A 21,989-nucleotide genomic window follows, 5' to 3' on the forward strand; every position below is an offset into this window, starting at 1 on the left:
GGGGGCCGGGGGCCGGGCGCGGCTCGAGGGGGGATGGAAGGAGGAGCGGGCGGGGGACGGGGCTGGCGCGGCTCGGGGGTTTCTGGCGCTGCCCGGCTCGGCGGGGTCGAACTCGGGCCTCACAGCGCCGGGGCCCCGCCCCGCCCCGCCCCGCCCCCCGCACTCACTTCTTCTCCCCCTCGAAGAGCAGGAAGGACTCGAAGGCCGGCGGCGCGTTCATCCTGCGGCGGTAACGGCGCCGGCGGCGCGTCCGCTGCCAGCAGCGCCGAGCTCAGGTTCCGCTTCCGGGAGCGCCCAGGGGCCCGCCACTTCCGCTTCCGGGGCACTCAGCGGCGGCGGCGCCCCCTGCCGGCAGCGAGGAGAAATTGCCGCTCAGCAATAGGCAGCGACCCCCCGCTGAGCCCGGCCCAGGGGCGCTGCCCTCAGCCTCAGCCACACCAGCCCCGTCACCGCCGGCAACCCCATCGCCAACCCCCTGGTTACCACCTTCGTGGCCAGCGTTGCCATGGCAACGCCCCCCTCCATAGCACCATCCTCACCATCGTCACCCACGGCAACACCAGCGCCTGTAGCAACATCCTCACCAGCGTCACCCACCCCGTCATCGGGCCCCTCCCGGCAGCAACACCCTCTTAGCGCCGTCGTGGACAGTGACCCTCAGCCCGGGCAGCACCCCCCCCTGAGGGAGGCACAATACATCGTTACTGATGGCAACACCCCAAACCTGCATCTGCACATCCCCTCTCTCCCCGGGCAGCCCCCCACCCAGGGCCTGAGCTGCCAGCAGGACCCGGCTCCACAGGTGGCTCACATGCAGGCCGGGCCTGTCCCCAGTTCTGAACATGAAAGTAAATTCAATTAACTGAAAGGGTTAAAAACAAACAGTCTCTCCCCTTGAACTCAACTGAGTGACCACACATCCCATTGGCATTTTCTCCCGAGGGAGATGCTGGCAGGGAATGAAAAGCAAACACATGGCCTCATGGTAAAAGAGGTGTTTATTGTACATTCAAATACACAGCTGTTTCTCTAGCATTGGTTCTGTACAGTGGATGGGAAGACATATGCCCTGGTTACTCCCTTTGACACCGGTCTGCTCTGGAGTCTATTTCCTTAGGTCACATGCACCTGATCAGGGCTAAGCCACCTCTGCGACGAGCGCACCAGCCCTGGCCCCGCATGCAATCTGATCAACTACCAAAGGGACAAATTTTCTGTGGCAAATGGATGGGTATTTGGGTCCCTCCACCAGGCTGCTAGATTGTGCTGACTCCATGTGCTGCGCTAAATGATAATATTGCGCAGAACAGCAGGTCTAACCTGTGTATTCTCCATCCAGTTCATTGGAGGGGCCATGTGATACAGCAGGTGCACTGTTCTGACCCCCAAATGGCCATGAACCAGACTGTTTATAACCAGCACCAGCCGTAACAGCCAGGCCACCTGCTCAATCGTTTCAGAGCATCTGTTTACCTGGGCCTGAAATGCGGCATACGGGGTAGTGGCCAGCCTGCATTTCTATAGCACCTTTCGCCAGGGATGTGAGAGCACTTTTTGGACAGGAAACCATTATACAGATAGTATTTTACATTTCCTGGGATCAAGAACCACGTGACAGGTAAGTAAGCTTTGCAAGACCCCTGGGAGATAGGCATGGGGAGTGAAAATCTGCCTTCAGTGACTGCCAATGGGATTGCAACTGAGAACTTGGTTTAGCCGAATATATATTATCCGCAGTTACAGATCAGAAAACAGACACAGAGGTCAAGGCCCTGGCTTTCAGAGGTGCTGAGCCCCTCCAGCTCTCGCTGACTCTTGCAGGTGGATGCCAAGTGCTTCTAAAACCCAGCAATTTACCCAGGGTGGGGAGAGGTGGGATAGAGTCAGGAGGCCTGGCTCAGAATCAGCTGCTCTAACGAACCACTTCCCCATCTCTTCTTCCTCAAGGTGTGGAATGGTCACTGAGCAGCCACATACCATGCAATGGGGTCTGAGGTGCTGACTCAAGACTTGTCCATATTCATGTTCATTCAACAACCCAGTGAGACGGATGGATGTGCAGCTCAGGGACGTTGGTTACAAATTCCAGGCGTCAGCCAGCATCTCCAGTTAATGAATACTCTGCACCTCCATTGCGCCTTTCATCAGAGGATTGCAAAGCACTTTAACAAAGGAGGGGAAGGCTCATCATCCCTATTTCAGAGATGGGGAAACTCAGGAACACAGCAGGGTCAAATGATTTGCCCCAGCTCACACTGTGGGTCAGTGGCAGAAGAGCATATGGAATCCAAGCCACCTGACTCCCGGTCCCCTGCCTTAAGAGATTCCCCCTCCTCTTCTGTGGATCCGTCACTACTGGCTTCAGTGCTCCACTGAGTCATCTTGACCCTGGTGTCTCAAACCCAGGGTGGAGCAGCTCAGATATAAGGTTGCATTGAGGAGCTACGATTACACATCAGACCAAGCTTGACAAAACAGCTGGACCTTGACTGAAAGGTGAAAATAATAGTGGAGAGAGACTCCCTAGTGCAACCCTGGCAGAGGTGAGACGTGAAAGCTTCTGCACAGGCCCCCATCCCGCTCTGGGGACTAGCGAGAGCACAAGAGGGTCATTGACAAGCCGCTCACTAATGGAGACATGCTAAGCTGGCAGAAGTCCATGGCATGGCTTTTTGAGCAGCGGGGTGATGGTGAGAGCACACGGTGTCGAGGGAGTTCCCATTGCAAAGATGTCTAGTGTTGGCAGCTCTGATGGACGCAGCAGGACCAAGTGAGCAGAGTGAAAGGCGACGGAGTGGTTCACTCCAGGAGTCACGTCTGCAGCTCCAGGAGGCAGTTTCTGTCCCGGTCAGCTAGGGTGCCTGAGCTGAAGACGGCTGTGTGATGGGCGTCTTCGAGGTCCTGCAGCACCTGGAATAGCCTTGTGGGTCCGTCCACATTTTCGGGGCCTGTGGAGGTGCAGGGAAGCAGAGAGAATTACCCTGAGTGGAGTGGTGCTTGCACAGCAGCTGCTGACAACACTACCAGCCCCAAGAATCACCAGAGGAGACAGCACCACCAGAAATTCGAGCCCACCCCCAGCAGCAAAGGAGGATAGCTGGGGCTGGTTGAAAATTTTGATGGCCATGGTTGATGGCCAGGACAGGGAATTATTACAAGGTAAAGTGGCATTGTCTGGGAAAAGGGAGGAGAGTGTTGATTATTAGATATATGGCTAATCATAGCACATGCCCACTTGGGAAAGATGAATAATCCATCAACAACAAAGCAATACCTCCACTTTGGCGCAGAAGAACATTTTCATTTTTCTCCGTCAACATCTCCAGATACTTTTCCCTTAAGGGAGCAAGATGAAACAACAATGGGTTTTCAGATGTAATCCGCAATTAACCGATTAGCCCCACTATATTCAAAGCCAAGAGGCCAGAAGGTGCAATCCTGCACAATGGCACTGATAACAGGAGTTGAAGACAATCAGCATCTCATGAGATGGTCAGGATCTTGCAAGATTAAGTTATGTGTGTCTGCTCCCCTTGGCTAACTCTGGACACATGGTGGCTTCTTCTAAGGACCTTTGAGCAGCCACCCCAGCCTCTTGTATATGTCCATCCCCCTGCTCACCCACACTTCCTTCTTTGGGATGTAGCCCCAGTGAATGCTCAGCAAGGAGGAACTGTTCAGGGTGATATGGGGTGTAGATGAAAGAGGATGGGGACAGTCAGAAAGGGAACACTCAGGAGTTCCTGCACCGTGAGATCCGTTAAGATAATGGAAGAACCTCCCAAGGGAGATGGTGAAAGCCACATTGCTTGGGGCATTTAAACTAGAATGGACAGAGCACTGAAATAGACTGAAGGGAACAATCCTGGCCTGGGGATGGGCAAGATGTGACCTAACAGGGATTCCAATCTCCAATTTCTAGGCTAGTCACTAATGATATCTTTCTGCACCGGATCCCAGGCTGCAGACCAGTGTAGAGGGGGCCCCTGGGGTATCACCCTCACTCTGGCGTCCGTCAGAATGCCTGGGACCTGTGCATATAGACAGGTACGAACTCCAGGCCGATTCCGGCCGGACCTTTGAAACAGCAGAACTCTGGGCCTTAGGCAGATGATTGCCGGGGCAGAGTGCGTGGCCTGTTGGCCCCTGGGACACGTAACTCACTGTGCTGATTGGCCCCCCTCCCTCCTTGGGAACCACAGAGATGGTCCTCCGTGAGCAAGAGCACAGTGTGTGAGACTCACTCCATGCTTACAGGCCCCTCGCAGGGCACAGAGATGATCCCTGGGTGCAAACTCCTAGAGGGAAACAGCCCCAATCATGCCGCACAAATCAAGCGACTCACCTCATTAAGTCTCTAACTCCAAACAGGTGTCTAAAAATTAACTGAGACTCTAGATCTGGATCCAGGGGGTCATTCCATTCCTGCAGAGTGACTCCATGCCGGGTTTTATCACATCCCAAACCTAGGCGACAGCAGCCAGGACAGCAGGTTAATTTGAGGTGGGCCCCCAAAGGCGGACTGTTGGTATCAGAGTGGTGCCCTCTAGTGGATGTAAGAGCCAACGGGTTTAACCACACTCACCAACAACAAGGAGTCTGGTGGCACCTTAAAGACTAACAGATTTATTTGGGCATAAGCTTTCGTGAGTAAAAACCTCAGGCTACCCCGATACTTCACACTCACCAAGGCATTCTGCGACTCCCCCTGCTCTGGCTTCCCTGGAGGAGGGAGCGTCCGGGTGTTCCCAAGCCATCAGTACAGCAAATTAACACAGCTCCGCGCCCAAGGAGACAGGAACAATACTCTCCCTTTCTCTAGCCCCTGAGCCCTGGTCTACACTACAACCGAACTCCCAGTGTAGCCAGCGCTACATCGACAGGACGGCTTCTCCTACCGCCTCTCAGGGAGGTGGGGGTGGAGCACGTATGCTGACGGGAGATGCTCTCATAGGAGCGTCTTCGCTACAGCGATGCAACTGCATCGGTGCGGCCTTGTAAGCGTAGAGAAGCCCTGAGCCAAGGGGCTCCAAGCCCTCTCGGCAGACAGCTAAAAGAACAAGCTGACGACCCACACGTCCCTAGTTTGGACTGTACCAGCTACAGCCTCTGCGGGTCAGGCACAGAGGGGAACCCATCCCACCCACCCACCTGTAGATTAGAAAAACACTTGATGCCCAGGCATGCGTCTCACAGATGGGACCCTGAAGGAACAGAGAGGTCAGGTGACTTGCCCAAGGTCACACAATGAGGCAGTGGCAGAACTACAGCCCTAGAACCCACCCACGAGCCACGCCTCTCTGTCCCTCTGCTCTCACCACTAGACTCCCTTTCCATTCCCAAACCTTCCCCTTTGCTGGCAGGAGGCCGGGCAAGCACAGTACCTGTTTTATCCTTTTGGTGGCAGCAGCTCCATTTGTCTCCTTTGAACACTCCTGGGTGATAGGAGCCCAGCATCTCGGCGTTGTTAACGCAGACTTTCCTCAGGGCCGAGAGCCACTGGTTCAGCTCATTGACACACTGAAACAGACACACACAGCGGGCACTGCCCTATGTCCCTACCAGGGGCACCAGGCACTGAGTGACTGGAGGGTCCCCACCCATGGCCTCCAGCATCACTTGGGCTGCAGCCCATGGGCACTGCCCAGCACAACGTTCGTGTACCAGACTGGGCGCAAAGCAAAGGGCCCCCATCTGTGGCGTGCCAGCCGTGCATTGCACTAGTGCCAGAGCCTCCTCTCCGAACTAGCCGGCCTCATGAGGCAAATGAAGCGTCCGCCCCTCACCGCCCAGCACAAGAGCCTCTTCTGGCCCCTGGGACTGACCAGCTGTGTCGATCTCTGCCTCAGGACTGCTGCTCACACATTCTCAAACTGCAGAGCGTTGTGGCCGGCCTGCAGGCATAGAACCCAGGAGTCCTGACCCCCAGCCCGCTGCGCTGTCAGGGAAGGGGGACGACACCGGACATCCACGGCCAGGCCCATGGGTTCCAGTCTCCGTTCAGACTGGAGCAGTCTCCCACGCATCCTCACCCGCTCCCTGAACAGACACCCGACCAGCCCACCTTGCACTGCAGATAGGCCATCTCCAACTGTCCCGCCTCGTCAGCATAGATGATCTGCATCACGTGGGAGCTGCCAAAGCTTTTCTCCTCCACCTTCTCGGCCGCCCGGATGTTGGACAGGGTAATGAAGGAGCTTTTCTGAAATGAAGGGGAGGGCAGGCGCCATGGAAACCTCAGCAGGGGAGAGGGGGCAAGGGCCGGCCCCATGGCAGAGCCCAGGAGATCTGAGCTCGCCCAGGGAGAGGCCATGCCCCTTTAGATGGGGCTTCACAGAAGAAAGCTGTCTGACCAGCCTCCCCAGACTCTAGAGACGATGCCAGTGGATCCCCTGCACTGCAGAACGGCTGGCCATGCTTCTCTGGCCTGTGCTCTGCAGGTCAGACCAGGTGATCCGAGCGGCCCCCTCTGCCCTTCAGCTCTCGAACGGATGGGCAGGAAGAGCCTTCAAGGCCCTGGGGCAGCATTGGCCAGTTCACCCACCCCAATGGCTGTTTTAATCTGGCCCTCGAGCTCCTGCTGGGGAGTGGGGTCTGGGGTTTGCCCCACTCCAACCGGGGAGCAGGATCGGGGGCTGCTTCACGACCACTTCGCCCACCCCTGGCGCTTTGCATCTTGAATTCTCACCACCACCCCCGGAGGCCAGCAGTTCAGCTCCACATCACAGATGGACAAATGGAGGTACAGGCCCAACCTCGGCTCCCAGTCCCACCAGTGCGAGAGAATCCCCCCCCCCATCCCTCCCAAGGGCAGGCCAGCAGAGTCTTTGCCCCGTGTCGCTGCCAGGTGCGTCAGGGGACGAATATCCCCTAGAGCAGAGTGTTCCCGGGGGGCTCACTGCGACGCTGGCAGCAGGGGCTGGGCTGGGGGCTGAGTGGGGAAGCAGCTTCCATCTGTCTGCCAGGTCCAGGCGGAGCCGTGTCCATCTGGGGCCCCCCGGACACTTCTCTTTCACAATCAGTGCAGCCCAAGCGAAGACGTGGGACCAGCAGCTGCCTTCCTGAGATGGGCCCGTCCGAGGGATGGGCTGCAAACCACCCCCTGCTAATGGCAGGGGGCGTCCCCCTTACCTTGGAGTTGGGCGTCTTGGCAAAGCTGAGGGCCTCGCTCGTCAGCGAGAAGTAGAGTTTCTTAAAGGAAGATGACAACAGCGGCCCTTTGCCTTTGCTCTTGTGGATGAATAAAGGCCCCTCCTTCACAACCAGCGTCTGTGCCTTCGGCTGGTCCACCTCTGCAAGCAACAGGGATGCCCTCAGAACCAGCCAGCTGCCGCTTAGCCCCCGGGCAGCCGCAGGCCTCAGAGCAGTGAGTCCCAGAGCTATTCCCATTTCACAGCTGGGGCAAGCACACAAGTCTCCTGCCCAAGGCAGTGCCCTGTCTGCTGGAGCACACCGCCTGCAGGCAGGGCCGTCTGCGACAGAGATGGCAATTTCCTGCACTGTCCCTGGAAAACCTTCTTGGGCCTGGAGTCCATGGTATTAAGAATGCAAAGCTTATGCATCGCTGTGGGATTGCATGTCATGCCTCCAGGGGCAGACGGGACCAATGTGAACCCAGGGGAGTGTTCTGCACTCCCAGGGAGCGTTTGAAACTATGGACCAGACAAGAATGACCTTTGGGGGACAAACAGTTAAGTGGGTTGCCTAGGAAATCTCTGGGGAGGTGGTGAATGCCAACGTACCTCTCCCCCCCCCGCTGGTTACGCAAAGCCCCAACCAGAGGAGAGAGCTCGTGTCTGTGGTTCACTCTTGCATGAACGAAAGGCCCCAGCTATATACAGGAAAGGCTAACCTATGCACAGGCTGCCACGACCTTGTAACCACGGAAATACCCCTGGGTGTGGTGTGAAGGACTGCTCACCCCTTGCTGGAGCTGGGGGTGATCTCTGGTAAGCATATTAGCACACATGTAGGTTTTTACTGTTTGTAACGCTGTCACCTGAAGAACAGGGTGTTTGCTTAGAAAGGGCTGCGTGGTACCTGGTTACTATGGGAAATTCTCCTGTCCTAGCCTCTGGACGGGAAGCAAAGCGCAGACATTGGCCTTTTAGACAGTCTGGCTTGCTGGGGTTATCACAGCATAGGCAGGGGACTGTGTAGCCTGGGGAAACCCGAGTCCGGTGGGTGTGAGATGTGAGTTTCTGTCCAAGAAAGGGGATGGCTGGGGCCTGAGGACTAAAAGTGGGTGTCCTTGCTGATCCATAGAGCAGGAATTCAGGTCCCGTGACCTGTGACAGGCTACTTCATTGATCCCAGTCTGATCCACCTTGCTCTATCCATCTAGGCTGAGTAGAGAGACTGAGTCCCAGCGTCCTACTTGTGAGGGCCAGAAGCTGCTATGCTTTTAGAAGAGGGATTCAGCCCAAAGCCACATCAGCGATTGTGAATCCCCCTGGAGACAGATGGAGCAAAGTGTGGGGTCCTTAGGCCAATTGGCTCCAGCAGATCGATTCACCTTCCTTCTCCTCGAGGTCTATGAGCTTGGTGATGAACTCCTTCATCTGGGAGATGCTCTGCTGGATGGTGGGCTGCAGAGGGGCCATCCAGCCTTCCTTGGCCCGGCTGGCCGCAGCGTCCATGTTCCCCACGGTCTGGATAGCCTGGCGCCAAACGAGAGGGAAGGATCACAGCACGCCACCCGAGCTGCCCACAGGGCAAAGCCAGGGCAGTTTTCCTGCCCTGAGGTCAGGCAGAGGGTGAGAACCCAGCAGCCCTGATTCTCAGTCCCCCGCTGTAGAGAAATGGGCAGCCGGACACGGGCAGACTCTGTGGTTCGCTCTGGCTGCGTGACTGACTGACGCCGCCCACGGCTGCCTGGAGTCCCCCCTGAATGTCCTGGCCTTGCTCAGAGCTGCAGGGAAGCTAGCTGATTCCACTGCTGCCTTCCATCCAACGGGAGCATGGCACACTGGGTCAGCAGGCAGCGAGGGCTGCCTGGGGGGATACCGCCTGTGCTCCCATGCCAGCCCCTCGGCTTGGCTGATCGGAAACGCTGCATTGGGAAGCGCTGGCAGGGTCCCTTATGGACACAGATACCCCACCCCACCCCCTGCCGCCAATGGAGCACAGCGTGGGGCAAAACGGGACTTACCTTGGCTAGGAGCAGCAGGGTCCGACTGGTGCGGGCATCTGCATGTTTCTCCCGCAGGTGGAAGAGCTTGGGGGACATGATGGCAGGAGAGAAGAAGCGGAGGCAGAGGAAGCTGGTGACAGCAATGAACTTCACGTTCTGCAGGAGAGCGGCCAGGGAGGGGTGCGGTATCGGCAGGGAGACAGAAGGAAATCGTTCATTAAACACCAATAGCAGCAACTTAGGCTTCCCAGGGAGATGGTATGGGTCTGTCAGCTGATCTCTGTGTAAGCACAATCGGAATCAGGCCCCCCGAGCCTCCGTGGGTCAGCAGTGTCGCAAAGTGCTTTCGCAATTATACAGTGTGTTCTCCCGCCACTGTAATGCGGCCACCTCTGGGGTGGAACGAACATGCCAGCTGTTTGACAAGGCAGCCAACAGTGGGGAAGAATCCTGCATTCAACTTAAACTGCAAAGGGGAATTCAGGGAGACATGTACCATGCTGGATATGGGGACAGTCAGAAAAATGCAGTTTTCTTCCTGCAGAAAATTCAGATGAAGAGGGGGAGGGGGGGAATGATTTTTATCTCAATTTTCTCTGGAGAATTTTGACATTTCAGTGAAAATCTGAAAACTGGTACATTTCAATTTGCTGCCATGGTACCTCATGGGAGCTGTAGTTCGGTGCCTCATGCTCTCCTATTCTCCTATATTGGTACAGCTTCCTGGTTGGACTACATCTCCCATGATGCACCACGGGGTTCCCTGGCCTTGGTGCATCATGGGACATGTAGAACAGCCAAGGAGAACCACGCTACAATTCCCATAAGACATCGGGGCAGGCTAATCCAAATCAAGATATTTCAATTTTCATTTTTTTGACAAAAAGTTCAAGATTCTCCACAGCGCTTCCTGTGAAAAAAAGATTATTTAGCCAAAAACCCCATTTTCCATCCCAGAAGAGTTTAATTTCTGACCAGCCCTGCAGGCCACCATTGCTTCATTAATGGCCCAGAGGGAAGAGCGCCCCCTGCTGAACCACAGCGCTGCTCCTTGCAGCTCCCACCTCAGCAGGCCCCGCACTGGGGCCCGTCTTGGTCCAGACAGAAACAAGGCTGCGATTTCCAGCCAGGGCTGTCCCCTTCCCCTCACTGCTGGGTACGACAGCAGGCTCAGGGCAGCTGCTGCCTGGCGGGTTAAGCTGTTCTGCAGCCTCACAGCCAATGGCTGTTGGAAGCCAGCCACAGCACGGGACAGCCAGGTCCCCCCGGAGAGTCACGGTCTGGCAGTGAAAGTCACCATCCCCATCTCTGTGCTGGGCTGGCTTCTCTCTGGGCTGGTGACAGAAAGGGATGGGGAGGGCCTGGCACCTGACCTTGTGTTTGTTCCCCGGGAAGCGCTCCTCGACCCGCTTGAAGAGCTGCCTGAAGGTGGCGCGGATGGTGGCGGGACACGTCCTCACCGACTTGGCGATGGCGATGAGCAGGTCGGTCAGGTAGGACTGCAGGTGCTGGGTGCTCTGTTGGATCACCTCGCTCTCCGTCTGGATCCGATGGAGCCCGGAGCACCTGCCGGGCAAGCCACATGGACACGGTCAGGAACGCACACTGGGGGAGACCGTGAGTGGTCTCTGCAGCCACGCAGCTGGGGTGCAGGTCTGTTAATCCACATGCTTCAGGACACATGCTGGCCACTGGCTGGGGTCAGGAAGGACTGCTGCCCTTCTCCACCGGGGTGAGGACTACACCATTTGGTGCTGAAGAGTCTAGCACTGCCGGACGTGGGATATAGGACACTGAACTAGCTGGACCATCGCCGGGTGAGTTAGCTCCCTCCTTCCTAAGTCATCAGCCAATCCCCCGGCATCTGTCTGGCTCGGTTTAGAGACAGGCCTGAGACACCAAGTCTGGAGTGGGAGCTGGAGGTTTGGTTTGGGCTCCTCTCTAGCCCTATGATTCCAGAGCAGAGAGAGAGATTTGCAGCCAGGGCCTTACAGGCTTTAGGAGAACGCTCTGTTTGGAGGGGAACATCAGCCACACAGAGTCTAGGGCCTGATCCTCAGCTGGTGTCAGTCAGTGTAGATCCATTGACGTCAATGGAGTGATGCTGCCAGCTGAAGATCTGGCCCCTTAGGGTATGTGTACACAGCAACCCCCCCCCCAAACCCCCAGGTCAGCTGACTTGGCCTCGCGCTGAACAATACCTGTCGATATCCGAGCTCGGGTGGGAGCCCGGGCTCTGAAACCCAGCAAGGGGGAGGGGCTCAGAGCCCGGGCTCTGAAACCCAGCAAGGGGGAGGGGCTCAGAGCCCGGGCTCCAGCCTGGGCCCTAATGTCTACACTGCTCTTTTAGCCCCAAAGCACAAGCCCCATGAGCCCAAATCAGCTGCCCGGGCTCAGACTCGCTGCCGTGGGGTTTGGTTTACTGTGTGGACGTACCCAGAGACTCTGGCTCTTAAAGAGTGTGGGCCTGATCAAATTTGCATCAGGTCTTCATGGGAGTTACAGCCAGGGGAGAGGAGCATCCGGCCTCCCGCATCCCCTACGCTCAGGGAGCGCTGTCAGCTCCAGCAGCAGCGTGGTCTCAGGGCAGGGTGGCTGGTGCCAGGGCAATCCGGGGTAGCAGTCTACATGTCAGCGCCACATTCCTCGGCGTCTGAGCCAGAACACGGCTCTTGGGTTTCTGCCACTCTCATCCCCTGCCTGGCGCCCGGCACGGCCTCTTACCCGACCTCTTTAATCTCCACCTTGCTGGGATCCAACTCGATGTACTTCTTCTCATCAAACACTCGGTTCACGGTCGGCCCCAGGACGCTGTGCAAATACTGCATCCCTGCCACCTAAGGAGAGGTGGCCAGTGAGGCAGGCAGAGGAGTGTGCAGCTCTCTCTCACACACACACACACACACACACTCCTCCGCCCCGCCCCCCCCAGCATTTACAGGCATAGTCCTGCATCCAAAGGGCAAAGCTGGATCCACGCCACATGTCCGGATCTCTCCCCCACTGCAGCCCTTTGGCCAATGAAAGTCTCAGAGGTCACCCCACTATCTCACTGAGCATGGGAGGTCTAATGTTTATAGATGGACTCCAGCTACAGAGATCCAGGCCCAGGTCTCCTCACCGTTCATTGCTCTCAGAGCTGAGCGTTTGTCCTGGCCCGTTACAGAGATAAGGGCGGGCTACAGAGTAAAGATCTGGATCCAAACTCCCCACGGTCACCGGGTTTCAGCAAAGACCCAGCTCTGCTCCCAACTCGTGGAGCGAATCTCAAGGCAGACTAGGGCCTGCAACTGGAGGGGGCCAGACTCAATTATCTAGGAGGTCATCTCCCGCCCCGGCATCCGTGGATACTACAAGACCGATAACACACTCCAGGGGATAACACGTGGCGGCTGAGCATGGGGCAGCACCTTCAGAAAGGATTCCATCGACTTCGAGGCCAGGGAGTTGCTCCGGAATAACGTGTTTGGCTCATCTGAAAATGAGAGCGTCACCCGTGAGAGACCCAAGGAGCCAGAGCCCCCGGGAGCAGAATTTTCCTGGCACGTCTAGCACACTTAGGGCATATCTTGCAGGTCAGCCTGAATGTGCTTGGATAAAATAAGAACAACCCAAAGCTTCACTTTGGAGCTCAAGTCAAACCCAAACTGACCCTTTGGGGGCCCTGGAAAAATTCAGGTCCCTTCCCCAATTATTTTATTGCAGTTTCTAAGCATTCCCATCATGGCAGGGTCTCCTGCACTTCCAGCCCAGCCGTGCAGGCCCAATGGGAATGGAGGCGACTCTCAGCAGTCCTGACACCTAGTCCCCACTAACGTTCAGCCTCAAGCACGGAGCTGAGCCAACCCTCCAGGCCTTTTGGCGATCGGCCCCACTCAGATACTTGGGCCCACGTCTCCCAACGCAACATTAATCCAGGTGGCGACATTATTCCGCACGTAGTACTGCAGCCCTTGTGACTCCATCCTGGCCAGCAGATGTTAGCCCGGGTCACTAGGAGAAGAGAGCTCTTCCCGAAGCCTGGCTCCAGATCAGAACACCCCCGAAGTGGGGGGTTAGCCAGTTCCAGGGGGGTGGCCTGTTTTAGAATTCAGTGCCATCAGTGGACTCCAGAGCCACCCAGCCTCTTGTCTGTGACCTCTCTGCATCACCAGCTGTTTGGAGGTTGACAGACAAAACTCACCTGGGCCGGGGCAGCTGACCCTGATTCATCCCAAACCTACAGGGACATGGTGGGTTTGAAAACATGAACCAGACGTCACCGTGTCTTGTGACAGACTTGGGGGATGATGGGGGGAGAAGGGGTGGGGTGGGGAAGGGCAAAGACAGTCTGATGAAAGACTCTGAGCTTCCCTGCTTCTAAGAGGAAGGACGGTCCAGTGGTTAGAGCAGCAGCCCAGTCTATGGCTTCCTGTATTACCTGGGACAAGTCACCTACTCTCTCTATGCCCCAGGTCCCCCTTTGTACAAGGATAATAGTCCTGCCCTGCCACCCAAGGCCTTTGCGAGGTTGAATCCATTAAGGACGGGGAGGTGCGAAGATCCTCCAGTGACAGCGGCCATAGATGCCCCTTGGACAGATTCTCCTTTCTCGCCAGCGCAGTTAAACTCGTTCAGAGCTGGGGCTTCAGCAGCCACTTTAACCAAACACCAACTTTACCTTACTTACGAACACTGTCTCATTTTCTTACTTGCCAGTAGATGGCGCTCTTTTAATTCACTACTTACATACTCAGAGCCAGGTAAACAAACCAGCCGAGAGAGAACCTTGTAACAGCGGTGGCACTGCACTGGATTTACATCAGAGAAAGCGAGAGGAGAACCGGGCTCACAGCTGCAGGACAAGCACCTGGCTTTTGGGACGCTCGTCCATCCCGTACACATGCAGCAGGCCGCCCCTTACCTAGAATCACTTGAGTTGTTTAATGGAATCCCCGGGTGTGAAAGGGGACAGGTAAGTGACAGGAGAAAAATGGTTTGTGAATTCCTGCTAGTTTTACATCCCCGTAACTACACCTACCTCGCCCCTTTCATCCGTAGATCTCAAAGCACGTTCCAAAGGAGGTCAATAGCATTATCCCCTTTACAGGTGGAGAAACTGAGGCACAGCGGGGCAGTGACTTGTCCAAGGCCAGCCAGCAGAGCCAGGAATAGAACCCAGGTCTGCTGAATCCCAGTCCAGTGCTCTATTCACTAGGGTCTCAGACCATTTGACTCTAGCCAGGTCACTCGTGGCTAGTGTAATAACAAGCTCCTCCCCATAGCCTCACCCGTTTTATCCAGCTCCAGCTTGAAGAGGAGATCCAGGAACTCTTTGGCCAAGCCTTGACCTAGGAAGAGCTTGACAAGGTTGATGGCCACTTCCTGCCTGCACTCCGCCGTCGTGGTTTCGTCGATCAGGGTGATTAAGCGAAGCTTCCCATCCTGCTGGGAAGAGAAGCGGGGGCCGCAGTGAGTGGAAGAGGCAGCCAGGATAAGGCCTTCCCCCTTGGCAGGGCAGAGCTGGGTTCTGGGGAGTTTTCTTGGCTGATGGCAGCTCTGGAGGTTGAAGTGTCGTCTACAGAGTGGGTACAGCATGGGCATTGGCAGAGCTGGGGTAACCAACCCTGCTTGGCCTGACAGCGGGGTTCGAAACCCTGCCTCATCAGTGGTAAAAGCACGAGCCTCTGCCACCTGAGCTACAGGAGTCACTCCCTTAGCTGCCAGCTGTAGTAGACTGTTGTCCTTTTACATGGGCCAGCCACTGGACAGAGACAAAGACCACACTCACTTAGGGTGGCTTATACTCGCTTCCCCCATGCAGCCCCACCAAAACGCCTTACAGACTGTAGGCTGCTTGGGGCTGGGGCCATCTCTGTTGTGTGTTTGTACAGCACCTATCACAACGGGGTCCTGGGCTCTGTAGCTCGTTGCCAGTCCCGGGAGCCTGCAGGGACTGAGGGGTGGCTGACCGGGAGCTCCTACAGTGACAGATTATTTGAGTTCCGAAGGGCGTTTAACTGGTTTAATTCTTTGGATAGCTTAATGTACCTAGCACACATGCGCCTAAAACATTTGCTCATGTGCATGTGTGAGCATGTGCGGTAACCATTGGAACAGCTTCCCAAGAGATGTGGTGGATTCTCCTCACTTGGGATCTTTACGTCCAGTCTGGACATCTCTCTAAACTCAATGCTCTAGTTTACCCTCTGGTAAGGGGGTCCATGCAGGAATCGCTAGGTCCGGTCTCTGAAGAATAGACTAGATGATCAGAGTGGCCCGAAAAAAAATCTATGACTGAATTCCTGTTCTGAACGGGGGTGATGCCGGGAAATATTAGCCACGTGCCCAGCCTCCCAGTGTGTTCTGCGTGGGATGGTGTGGTGCAGCCAGCTCACCTTGGGCCCCGCTTTTACTTCTTGGCACAGCAGCTGGACCAGAGGCTGGTAGTAACTGCCTGGCAGCACCGTCTCATCTCGAAGCCTCACCTGCAGCTGCAGGGAGCCCAGGTTGCCTCTGAAATGGACGGAGCACAGAACCAAAGAGTGGAGAGAAGCCAGAAGCTGGGAATGAGCAACAGGGGACGGATCACTTAGTGATTCCCTGTTCTGTTCATTCCCCTGGGACACCTGGCATTGGCCACTGTCGAAAGACAGGATACTGGGCTAGATGGACCTTTGGTCTGACCCAGTAGGGCCACTCTTATGGGGTATCTCATAGGAACGTGTGTCAGGACCAACGAGGACACCCCCCCGATCGTGGTGCGCAGAAACCCCACGGACAGGCGTCCCCTCGGAAGGGCTGGCACAGAAATACAGACACAGAGGGGAGAGCGCTCCCTACTGCATCGCCCGCCCTGCTCCCTGCAAGCCCCAGGAACGATGGGATCAGCACTGCCTCGGAGGGAGAGCGCCCCCTGCTGAATCCCCTGGCGTTCTCTCTGCATTTTATGGCACGAAAACGTAACTGGATAAAGACAGACTCACTCATCCACTCTGGGCTTGGATTTATCTGGCCTCAGCCTGAACCATCCTTCCTCTTGCTGAATGGTCTGTGACCCCTGGATATTAAACACCACCTAGGAAGGAACGCAGGAGGAGAAAGCTGGCAAGGAAAACCGACCGGGTTACCACAGGGCACTTTCGCTATCGAATCACTTCTGGAATAGTTCTGACGAGTGTCACCTGCTACTTCTCTCACCGTTAGCTCGTTCTCATGGCCAACTGCACGTATTACACCACCACCTAGGAGGCAGCAACTGAGATCAGGGCCCCCCATGGCGCTAGGCGCTGTCCGTGCACGTAATGAGAGACTGTCCCCCCTTCCACCCATCCCCCAAGACGTTTACAGTGCAACAGACAAGAGAGACAGGGTGGGAGAAAGGATTTCAGATGGGGAATGGAGACCCAGAGAGATCGGGTGACTTGCCGTGAAGTCCCACGGGAAGGATGTGGCAAAGATGGGAACGGATACCTGGTGCAGTGCCTTAATCCTGAACGCCCCCTTCCTCCACTAGGCCATCCTCAGGATGCTGGCTGTTAGCCTAGAGACGGCCCAGACCCAGATGCTTCTATCTGAACCCTCAGCCTGCCCCGGAACTTCAGTGGTTTGGATAAAATAATAATGAAAACACTTCACTGAGGGACTGGCAGCACTTTACAAAGAAAGGGAGAATTATTTCATCCTAACTTAGGTGTTTCTACCTAAGTATCTAATTTTCTCTCTTGGATTTTACAGTGAGGGGAAGTACCTGAGCCCCTCCCCATCTTTAACACGCTTATCCTGCGAGCCATCCCCTGGTACAGATGAGGCACAGAGAGGCTACAGGACTTGCTCAAGGTCACACGGAAAGGCTGTGGCAGAGCTGGGAATTGACTCCGGGTCTCCCGAGTCCCAGACTAGCGCCTTGACCACTGGGCCATCCTGCCTCCATTTTAAAGATGGGGGAAACTGAGGCACCGGGCGGCGACATGGCTTACCAAAGCTACAGAGGGAGTCAGTGGCAGCGCTGGAACTGGACCTCAATGTCTGATCCATGAAGCTTATTAAATATTAATCCTAATGAGTGTATAAGAACCAGGCCAATGGAGGTGGCTCGGATCAGCTGGCGGTCGCCCCTCACCTTCCCCAGGAAGTCGTTCCTGCTGACGAGATCCCAGTCCCACACCTCAATGCAGAGCTTCTCTGTGGCTGACTCGTCCAGGTCAAACTCAAAGGTCTCGTTCCAGCGGGGGTAGCAGGATTTCTTGACCACCTTTGGGCAGGGCAAAGCAGTACAGCTTTAATCACCCTCCCGCGCGGGATCTGTAATCCTTCACTAAGCAGCGCAGGACAAGGGACCAGCATCTCACCAAGTCACCAAGGGAAAAATAATTTTTTTTTTTTTAAAAAGAGAGTGTTCTTACCTGTGTCACTAACCGCCCTTAGATTATCAACGTGGGAAGAATTGTAAAAGCCTAGTGCCCGATTCTTCCTGACCTTGATTCCTGACCCGATTCACTGCGGCTCTGCACCTTGTGTGGTCGTCCGCATCAGCGCAATGCGCCTCAGGCCCACTTTGCACAGTGTGAGGGACCACGCAAGGCCCAGGACAGGGAGCGTCAGAGACGGCCTCAAGCCACAATCGCCAGAGCGAGATCTCCAACCCCTCAGCGCTGAGGAGTGGTGAGAGGTCAAGGGTTTGGAGCAGCCCGTTATAAAAAGAGGTGGCGTATGCAAAATTCAAATGCAGATGTCTAACGAAGTCTGGGCTTTTGGAGCCAGTCTCCATCAATTTGTCACCCTGGCTGTTCTTAGTTCCCTTTTTGCCCTTTGGACAGTGGAATTACGCTCATCAAATTTCACCCCTGTCTTTTCTCTTTCTAATCAGTTTCACTGCTGAGGCCCAGATTCCTAGTTACTCTAAGGCCTTGTCAATGGTTCTGGCAATCTAAAGCGGCACTAAAGTGCATATACATTTACATTTAAGACCACCAGAAGGCCTCTTTTCCCTGTTAGAGTGGTGTAGTGGGGCCTTAGTGTCACTGAGAATTCAGGCCTTTGATTCTCAGGCACTACAGCAGGTTTAGATCCCAAACACAAACGTGAACCCTCACTCCTCACAGCCCCCTGTTGCCATTACGCAGCGTTACCACGCTTGTGATTTCATAGTGAGTCTTGCCATAGGACACGTTTCACTGAAAGCCCCAGCTCCTGGAGTCATGTGATTATGGGGGGAAAATCGTAGCTTTCATTTTATAGAAGTAAGTTTCTAGCTCTCAAAGGCAAAAATGTGACCCAAAGGTTCAAAAACAGCAAAGGCAAATAAAAATAATCCAATTTTTTTTAAGCCAATCTCATGATTTTTGAGGGGACGTTTGTGGTTGTCAGCACTGATGCCTTTTTTCATTTGTAATTGTGCAATCATTTCGCTTTCTATTCGCTCTGGTAAAACTTTCTTTAAAAACAAAAAACCCCTAACTATACAAACGTTAAACTTTAGGTCTAAACTACCTATGTTTCCATCCCCAGGGTCAGCAGATCTCTCACTCTGCTGACTTCTTCCCACAGGAAAACAGTTAGCGGCTCTAGATCGTTCCTATGCATGGTTTGCCATCCAGGAACACGGGACTTGCAGAGACCTCCTAGGTCACTGAGTCTAGTACGCTGCTATTGCGGGCAAGAATCCCATTCCTAAATTTATCAAGCCCCACCTTAAAACCAGGTAGGTTTCTTGCCCCCACTACTCCTGTTGCATTCCAGAGCCTCACTCCTCTCATGGTCAGGAACCTTCTAATTTCCAGCCTCCGTTTTTTCAGGGTCAGTTTAATTGCCATTAGTTCTTGTGCCAAGATTGTCATTTAGCTTCAGCTGCTCTTCCCCCTCCCTAGCATTTACCCTCCTGCCGTATGTCAAGAGAGCAACTGCATCCCTTCCCCAGATGGGCATAACTAATTCCCCGTAACCAGACAGTACCAGTCGGATTGTCCCTGCTCTGCTAGGCAGGAGGTGCTGACCTGGACTGAGAGTCCATGCTCACGTGTCTGGAGCTACTTTATACTCCTCTACTAGGTCACTGCAAAGAAGCCTAGGCCGGGTACAGACCGTGCCGAGCTGTGAGCCTGGCAACGACAGGAGTCAAACAGGGCACTAGAAATGGGGCCGCGTTGCAACGTTTCGATCGAGGTGCCAATCCCCCCCTCCCAAATCCTGGGGTTGCTCAAACCTCGGGAGTCTGGTCAGGCCCATCCCGAGGCAGTTAGTCTTCTATCCAAAATAACGTCACCGAAATGGCTCACGCCGTCGCACCTGAGTGGTTTCCCTCCCTGAGTCCTGAACACGACAAGGGCTAAATTCTGGCCTGACGTACACCTCCCCTGAGCCACCCCGTTAGCGCCAACGGAACATCCGCACAGAATGAGGCTCCTAGCGCTCTGGTCCCAGTGATGCTCACATGTAACTCACTGATCCATCCAAGAGTAACCTCCTCCCCTCATGCTGTGTCCACGAAGGGAACAGGACCCACCATGCTGATTGCCTCCCTGGTTCCCCCCTTGGGGAAGGGAAAGGCAGAAGGGAGTTTCTAGCATGGGCTGCATTCCTCCCTGTCCCCACAATGGACTCAAACACCCCGCCCAGCTCTCTCGACTCACCGAGCTCTCCTGGGTCTTGCTGTTGTAGCGAACTCTGACGAAGGGATCGGAAGCGCCGTTCCGGTCTTTCCGAGCCAAGTCCCTGCGAGAGAGGAGGAATCAGAAGGGCCTTGGCACAAGAAAGCCTCTGACTCGAGCTGGCAACATTTTCCAACTGAAACAGGTCAGTGCAAAATGCAGATCAAGGTCGACCGAAACATTTCGCCAATCAGCGTCGGCCCAGAACCAAACTCATTTTGGACGTTTTCCAAGTGACTTTTTATTTAGAAATTTCCTTCAGTTTTATTGAAACCAACGTAAAAAAACATACAATTAAAAAAAATGCTCAAAATTTAAATGAAATGTTTCATTTTTGTTGGAAATTTTCAAAAAAAAAAAAAAAAAAAAAAAAGTGTTGTGGGTCAACCAGAAACAAACAAAAGAGTTTTTTTTGGAACTGCCACTGAACGAAAAACAGAACAAAAATCAGTTCTTTGCCCAGTTCTGTCTGTTTTAAGGGAACCTGCAAGATCCTCACTCTTCCTACCGAAAGCACAAAGGAACGGGGGCCAGTTCATGGTGCGCGCCATAAAGGAATCTGCTACTTAACCAAAGCAGCTTTCAAATGCGTGGTCCCTCCTCTGTTACTCCTCGCTGCTGCATGCGTACAGGGCCAGAGGAAGGAAGCGGAACAAGCTGCATGTCCATAACTGGTGTGAATGTTGATGGGAAGGAGGGGGAGTCACGGATCCAGGGAGGGATCTCCCATGTGCCCCAGTCAGGGCTAGGAGAGAAGGGCAATAACTTCATTCCCCATGGGCTACCAGCTGCTTCCACAGAGCTCCTGTAACTGTTGGTTGGATCTTGATCCACCAGGAGTTGGTGGGAGAAAGGAGGGGGATGGTTAATTTCTCCTTGTTTTAAGATCCAAGAGGTTTGGATCTGTATTCACCGGGGAATTGGTGAAGAGTCTCTCAAGGCTACCCAGGGAAGGGAATTAGCATTTTGGGAGTGGTGGCAGCGGACCAGATCTAAGCTGGTAGTTAAGCTTAGAAGTTTTCATGCAGGCCCCCACATTTGTACCCTAAAGTTCAGAGTGGGGAAGCAGCCTTGACAGAGCGCTCGGGGGAAAGCCAACAACAGTGGTGTTTGGGGGAAGACGGGGGAGAACTCCTTTGGGAGCGTCAGGCTAGGCTCCCCCGGTCATGGGAATTGCAGACTGGTCCAATAGCCCGTCTCTGGGAGTGGCCAATATCAGCTGCTTCAGAGGAGTCATCTTTCTAACGCCCATTAGTCAGAGGCTAACTGGAAGAACGAGAGTTTACATTCCTTCCCACCTTTCTCTTTTCATCCCCGCTATCGTAACCCTGGAGCTTCTCATTATTCATATATGGCCAATCCCTTTCGCCATCCTTCTAAGTTCTTGGCCTCAGTGACATCTTGTGGCAAGGAGTTCCACAGGCCAACTGCACAGTGAGTAAACACTTATTTCTGCACGTGTGTCTGTCAGCGACATTCCTTGTACTTACATTACAAGACAGAGTGAACAGAAAGGCCTGATCTACCTTCTCTCTATCATTCATTATTGCAGTGTGTTGCCTCGCTCAGGTAAGCAGGCCTCTCTTTCGCGCTCCTTTTTTCCAGACCTCTAATCATTCCTGTCGTCTGAGCCCTCTCTACTCCTGCGCTATCCTTTTCAATGTTGCGTGACCAGGGGGGGATATGTTATTTCAGATAAGGACACGCTACTGATTTATATATCGTCATCATGCTAATTTCGGGAACGTGCTTCACTCCAGGCCCGAGGCAGCGTTCTCACTCTTTTGTTGCTTACGGTAACTCTGTTTGATCTCTGGCGAGAGACGCCCTCCCTAGAGGCAAACCCCTTGCTGACTGCGTCTGTGCTTTGTCTCTGCAGGCTCAACGCAGCTGCTGACACTGATGTGTTGGAAGGCGGCATGAAATCGATCAGATTCCAGCAGAATTTGCACTAGAATTGTCTGAAATATTTCTACCAATATGCCTTCTGGCGACACATATGCCCCCCCAAAGTGCCCTTATTCCCCGCCTCCCACCACACACACACACACGTCAAAATCCAAGCACCACTCCAACTAAGGCTCGCTGTAGCTAGACAAATTATTTCCACATGGGGCATCCCCCATGTCTTTTCAGAGCAGTTCAATGGAACCCTTGTGGTTTTGAAAACACGGCCAGCCCGGTTTATTACCCGCTCTCCGCGGCACTCTTTAGCGAGACAATTCCCG

At 54.6% G+C, this 21,989-nt stretch overlaps 2 protein-coding genes across 3 annotated transcripts in view; both read right to left on the reverse strand.

Moving 5' to 3' along the window:
* Positions 1-316, reverse strand: part of POLR2J (RNA polymerase II subunit J) — a 7,152-nt gene extending 6,836 nt beyond the window's left edge. The window contains exon 1 of the mRNA XM_034752185.1: positions 168-316. Within this exon, the coding sequence (XP_034608076.1) occupies positions 168-220 (53 nt within the window). The 5' untranslated portion in view covers positions 221-316. The remainder of the gene's footprint in view (positions 1-167) is intronic.
* A 664-nt stretch (positions 317-980) lies between these two features.
* Positions 981-21,989, reverse strand: part of RASA4B (RAS p21 protein activator 4B) — a 47,495-nt gene continuing 26,486 nt past the window's right edge. The window contains exons 6-21 of one of the 2 annotated variants that reach the window (XM_034752590.1): positions 19,744-19,825; positions 17,235-17,366; positions 16,099-16,190; positions 15,511-15,628; positions 14,404-14,557; positions 12,544-12,608; positions 11,858-11,970; positions 10,507-10,699; positions 9,152-9,289; positions 8,516-8,660; positions 7,132-7,292; positions 6,065-6,202; positions 5,385-5,520; positions 4,346-4,466; positions 3,275-3,336; positions 981-2,948 (exon numbers count right to left, since the gene is read on the reverse strand). In XM_034752590.1, the coding sequence (XP_034608481.1) occupies positions 2,812-2,948; positions 3,275-3,336; positions 4,346-4,466; positions 5,385-5,520; positions 6,065-6,202; positions 7,132-7,292; positions 8,516-8,660; positions 9,152-9,289; positions 10,507-10,699; positions 11,858-11,970; positions 12,544-12,608; positions 14,404-14,557; positions 15,511-15,628; positions 16,099-16,190; positions 17,235-17,366; positions 19,744-19,825 (1,987 nt within the window). In that variant the 3' untranslated portion in view covers positions 981-2,811. Of the gene's footprint in view, positions 2,949-3,274; positions 3,337-4,345; positions 4,467-5,384; positions 5,521-6,064; positions 6,203-7,131; positions 7,293-8,515; positions 8,661-9,151; positions 9,290-10,506; positions 10,700-11,857; positions 11,971-12,543; positions 12,609-14,403; positions 14,561-15,510; positions 15,629-16,098; positions 16,191-17,234; positions 17,367-19,743; positions 19,826-21,989 lie in introns of both variants that reach the window. The other variant, XM_034752589.1, reaches the window with a different exon arrangement.

This window comes from Trachemys scripta, chromosome 18 (assembly GCF_013100865.1).
Source record: "Trachemys scripta elegans isolate TJP31775 chromosome 18, CAS_Tse_1.0, whole genome shotgun sequence".
Classification (NCBI taxonomy): domain Eukaryota; kingdom Metazoa; phylum Chordata; order Testudines; family Emydidae; genus Trachemys; species Trachemys scripta.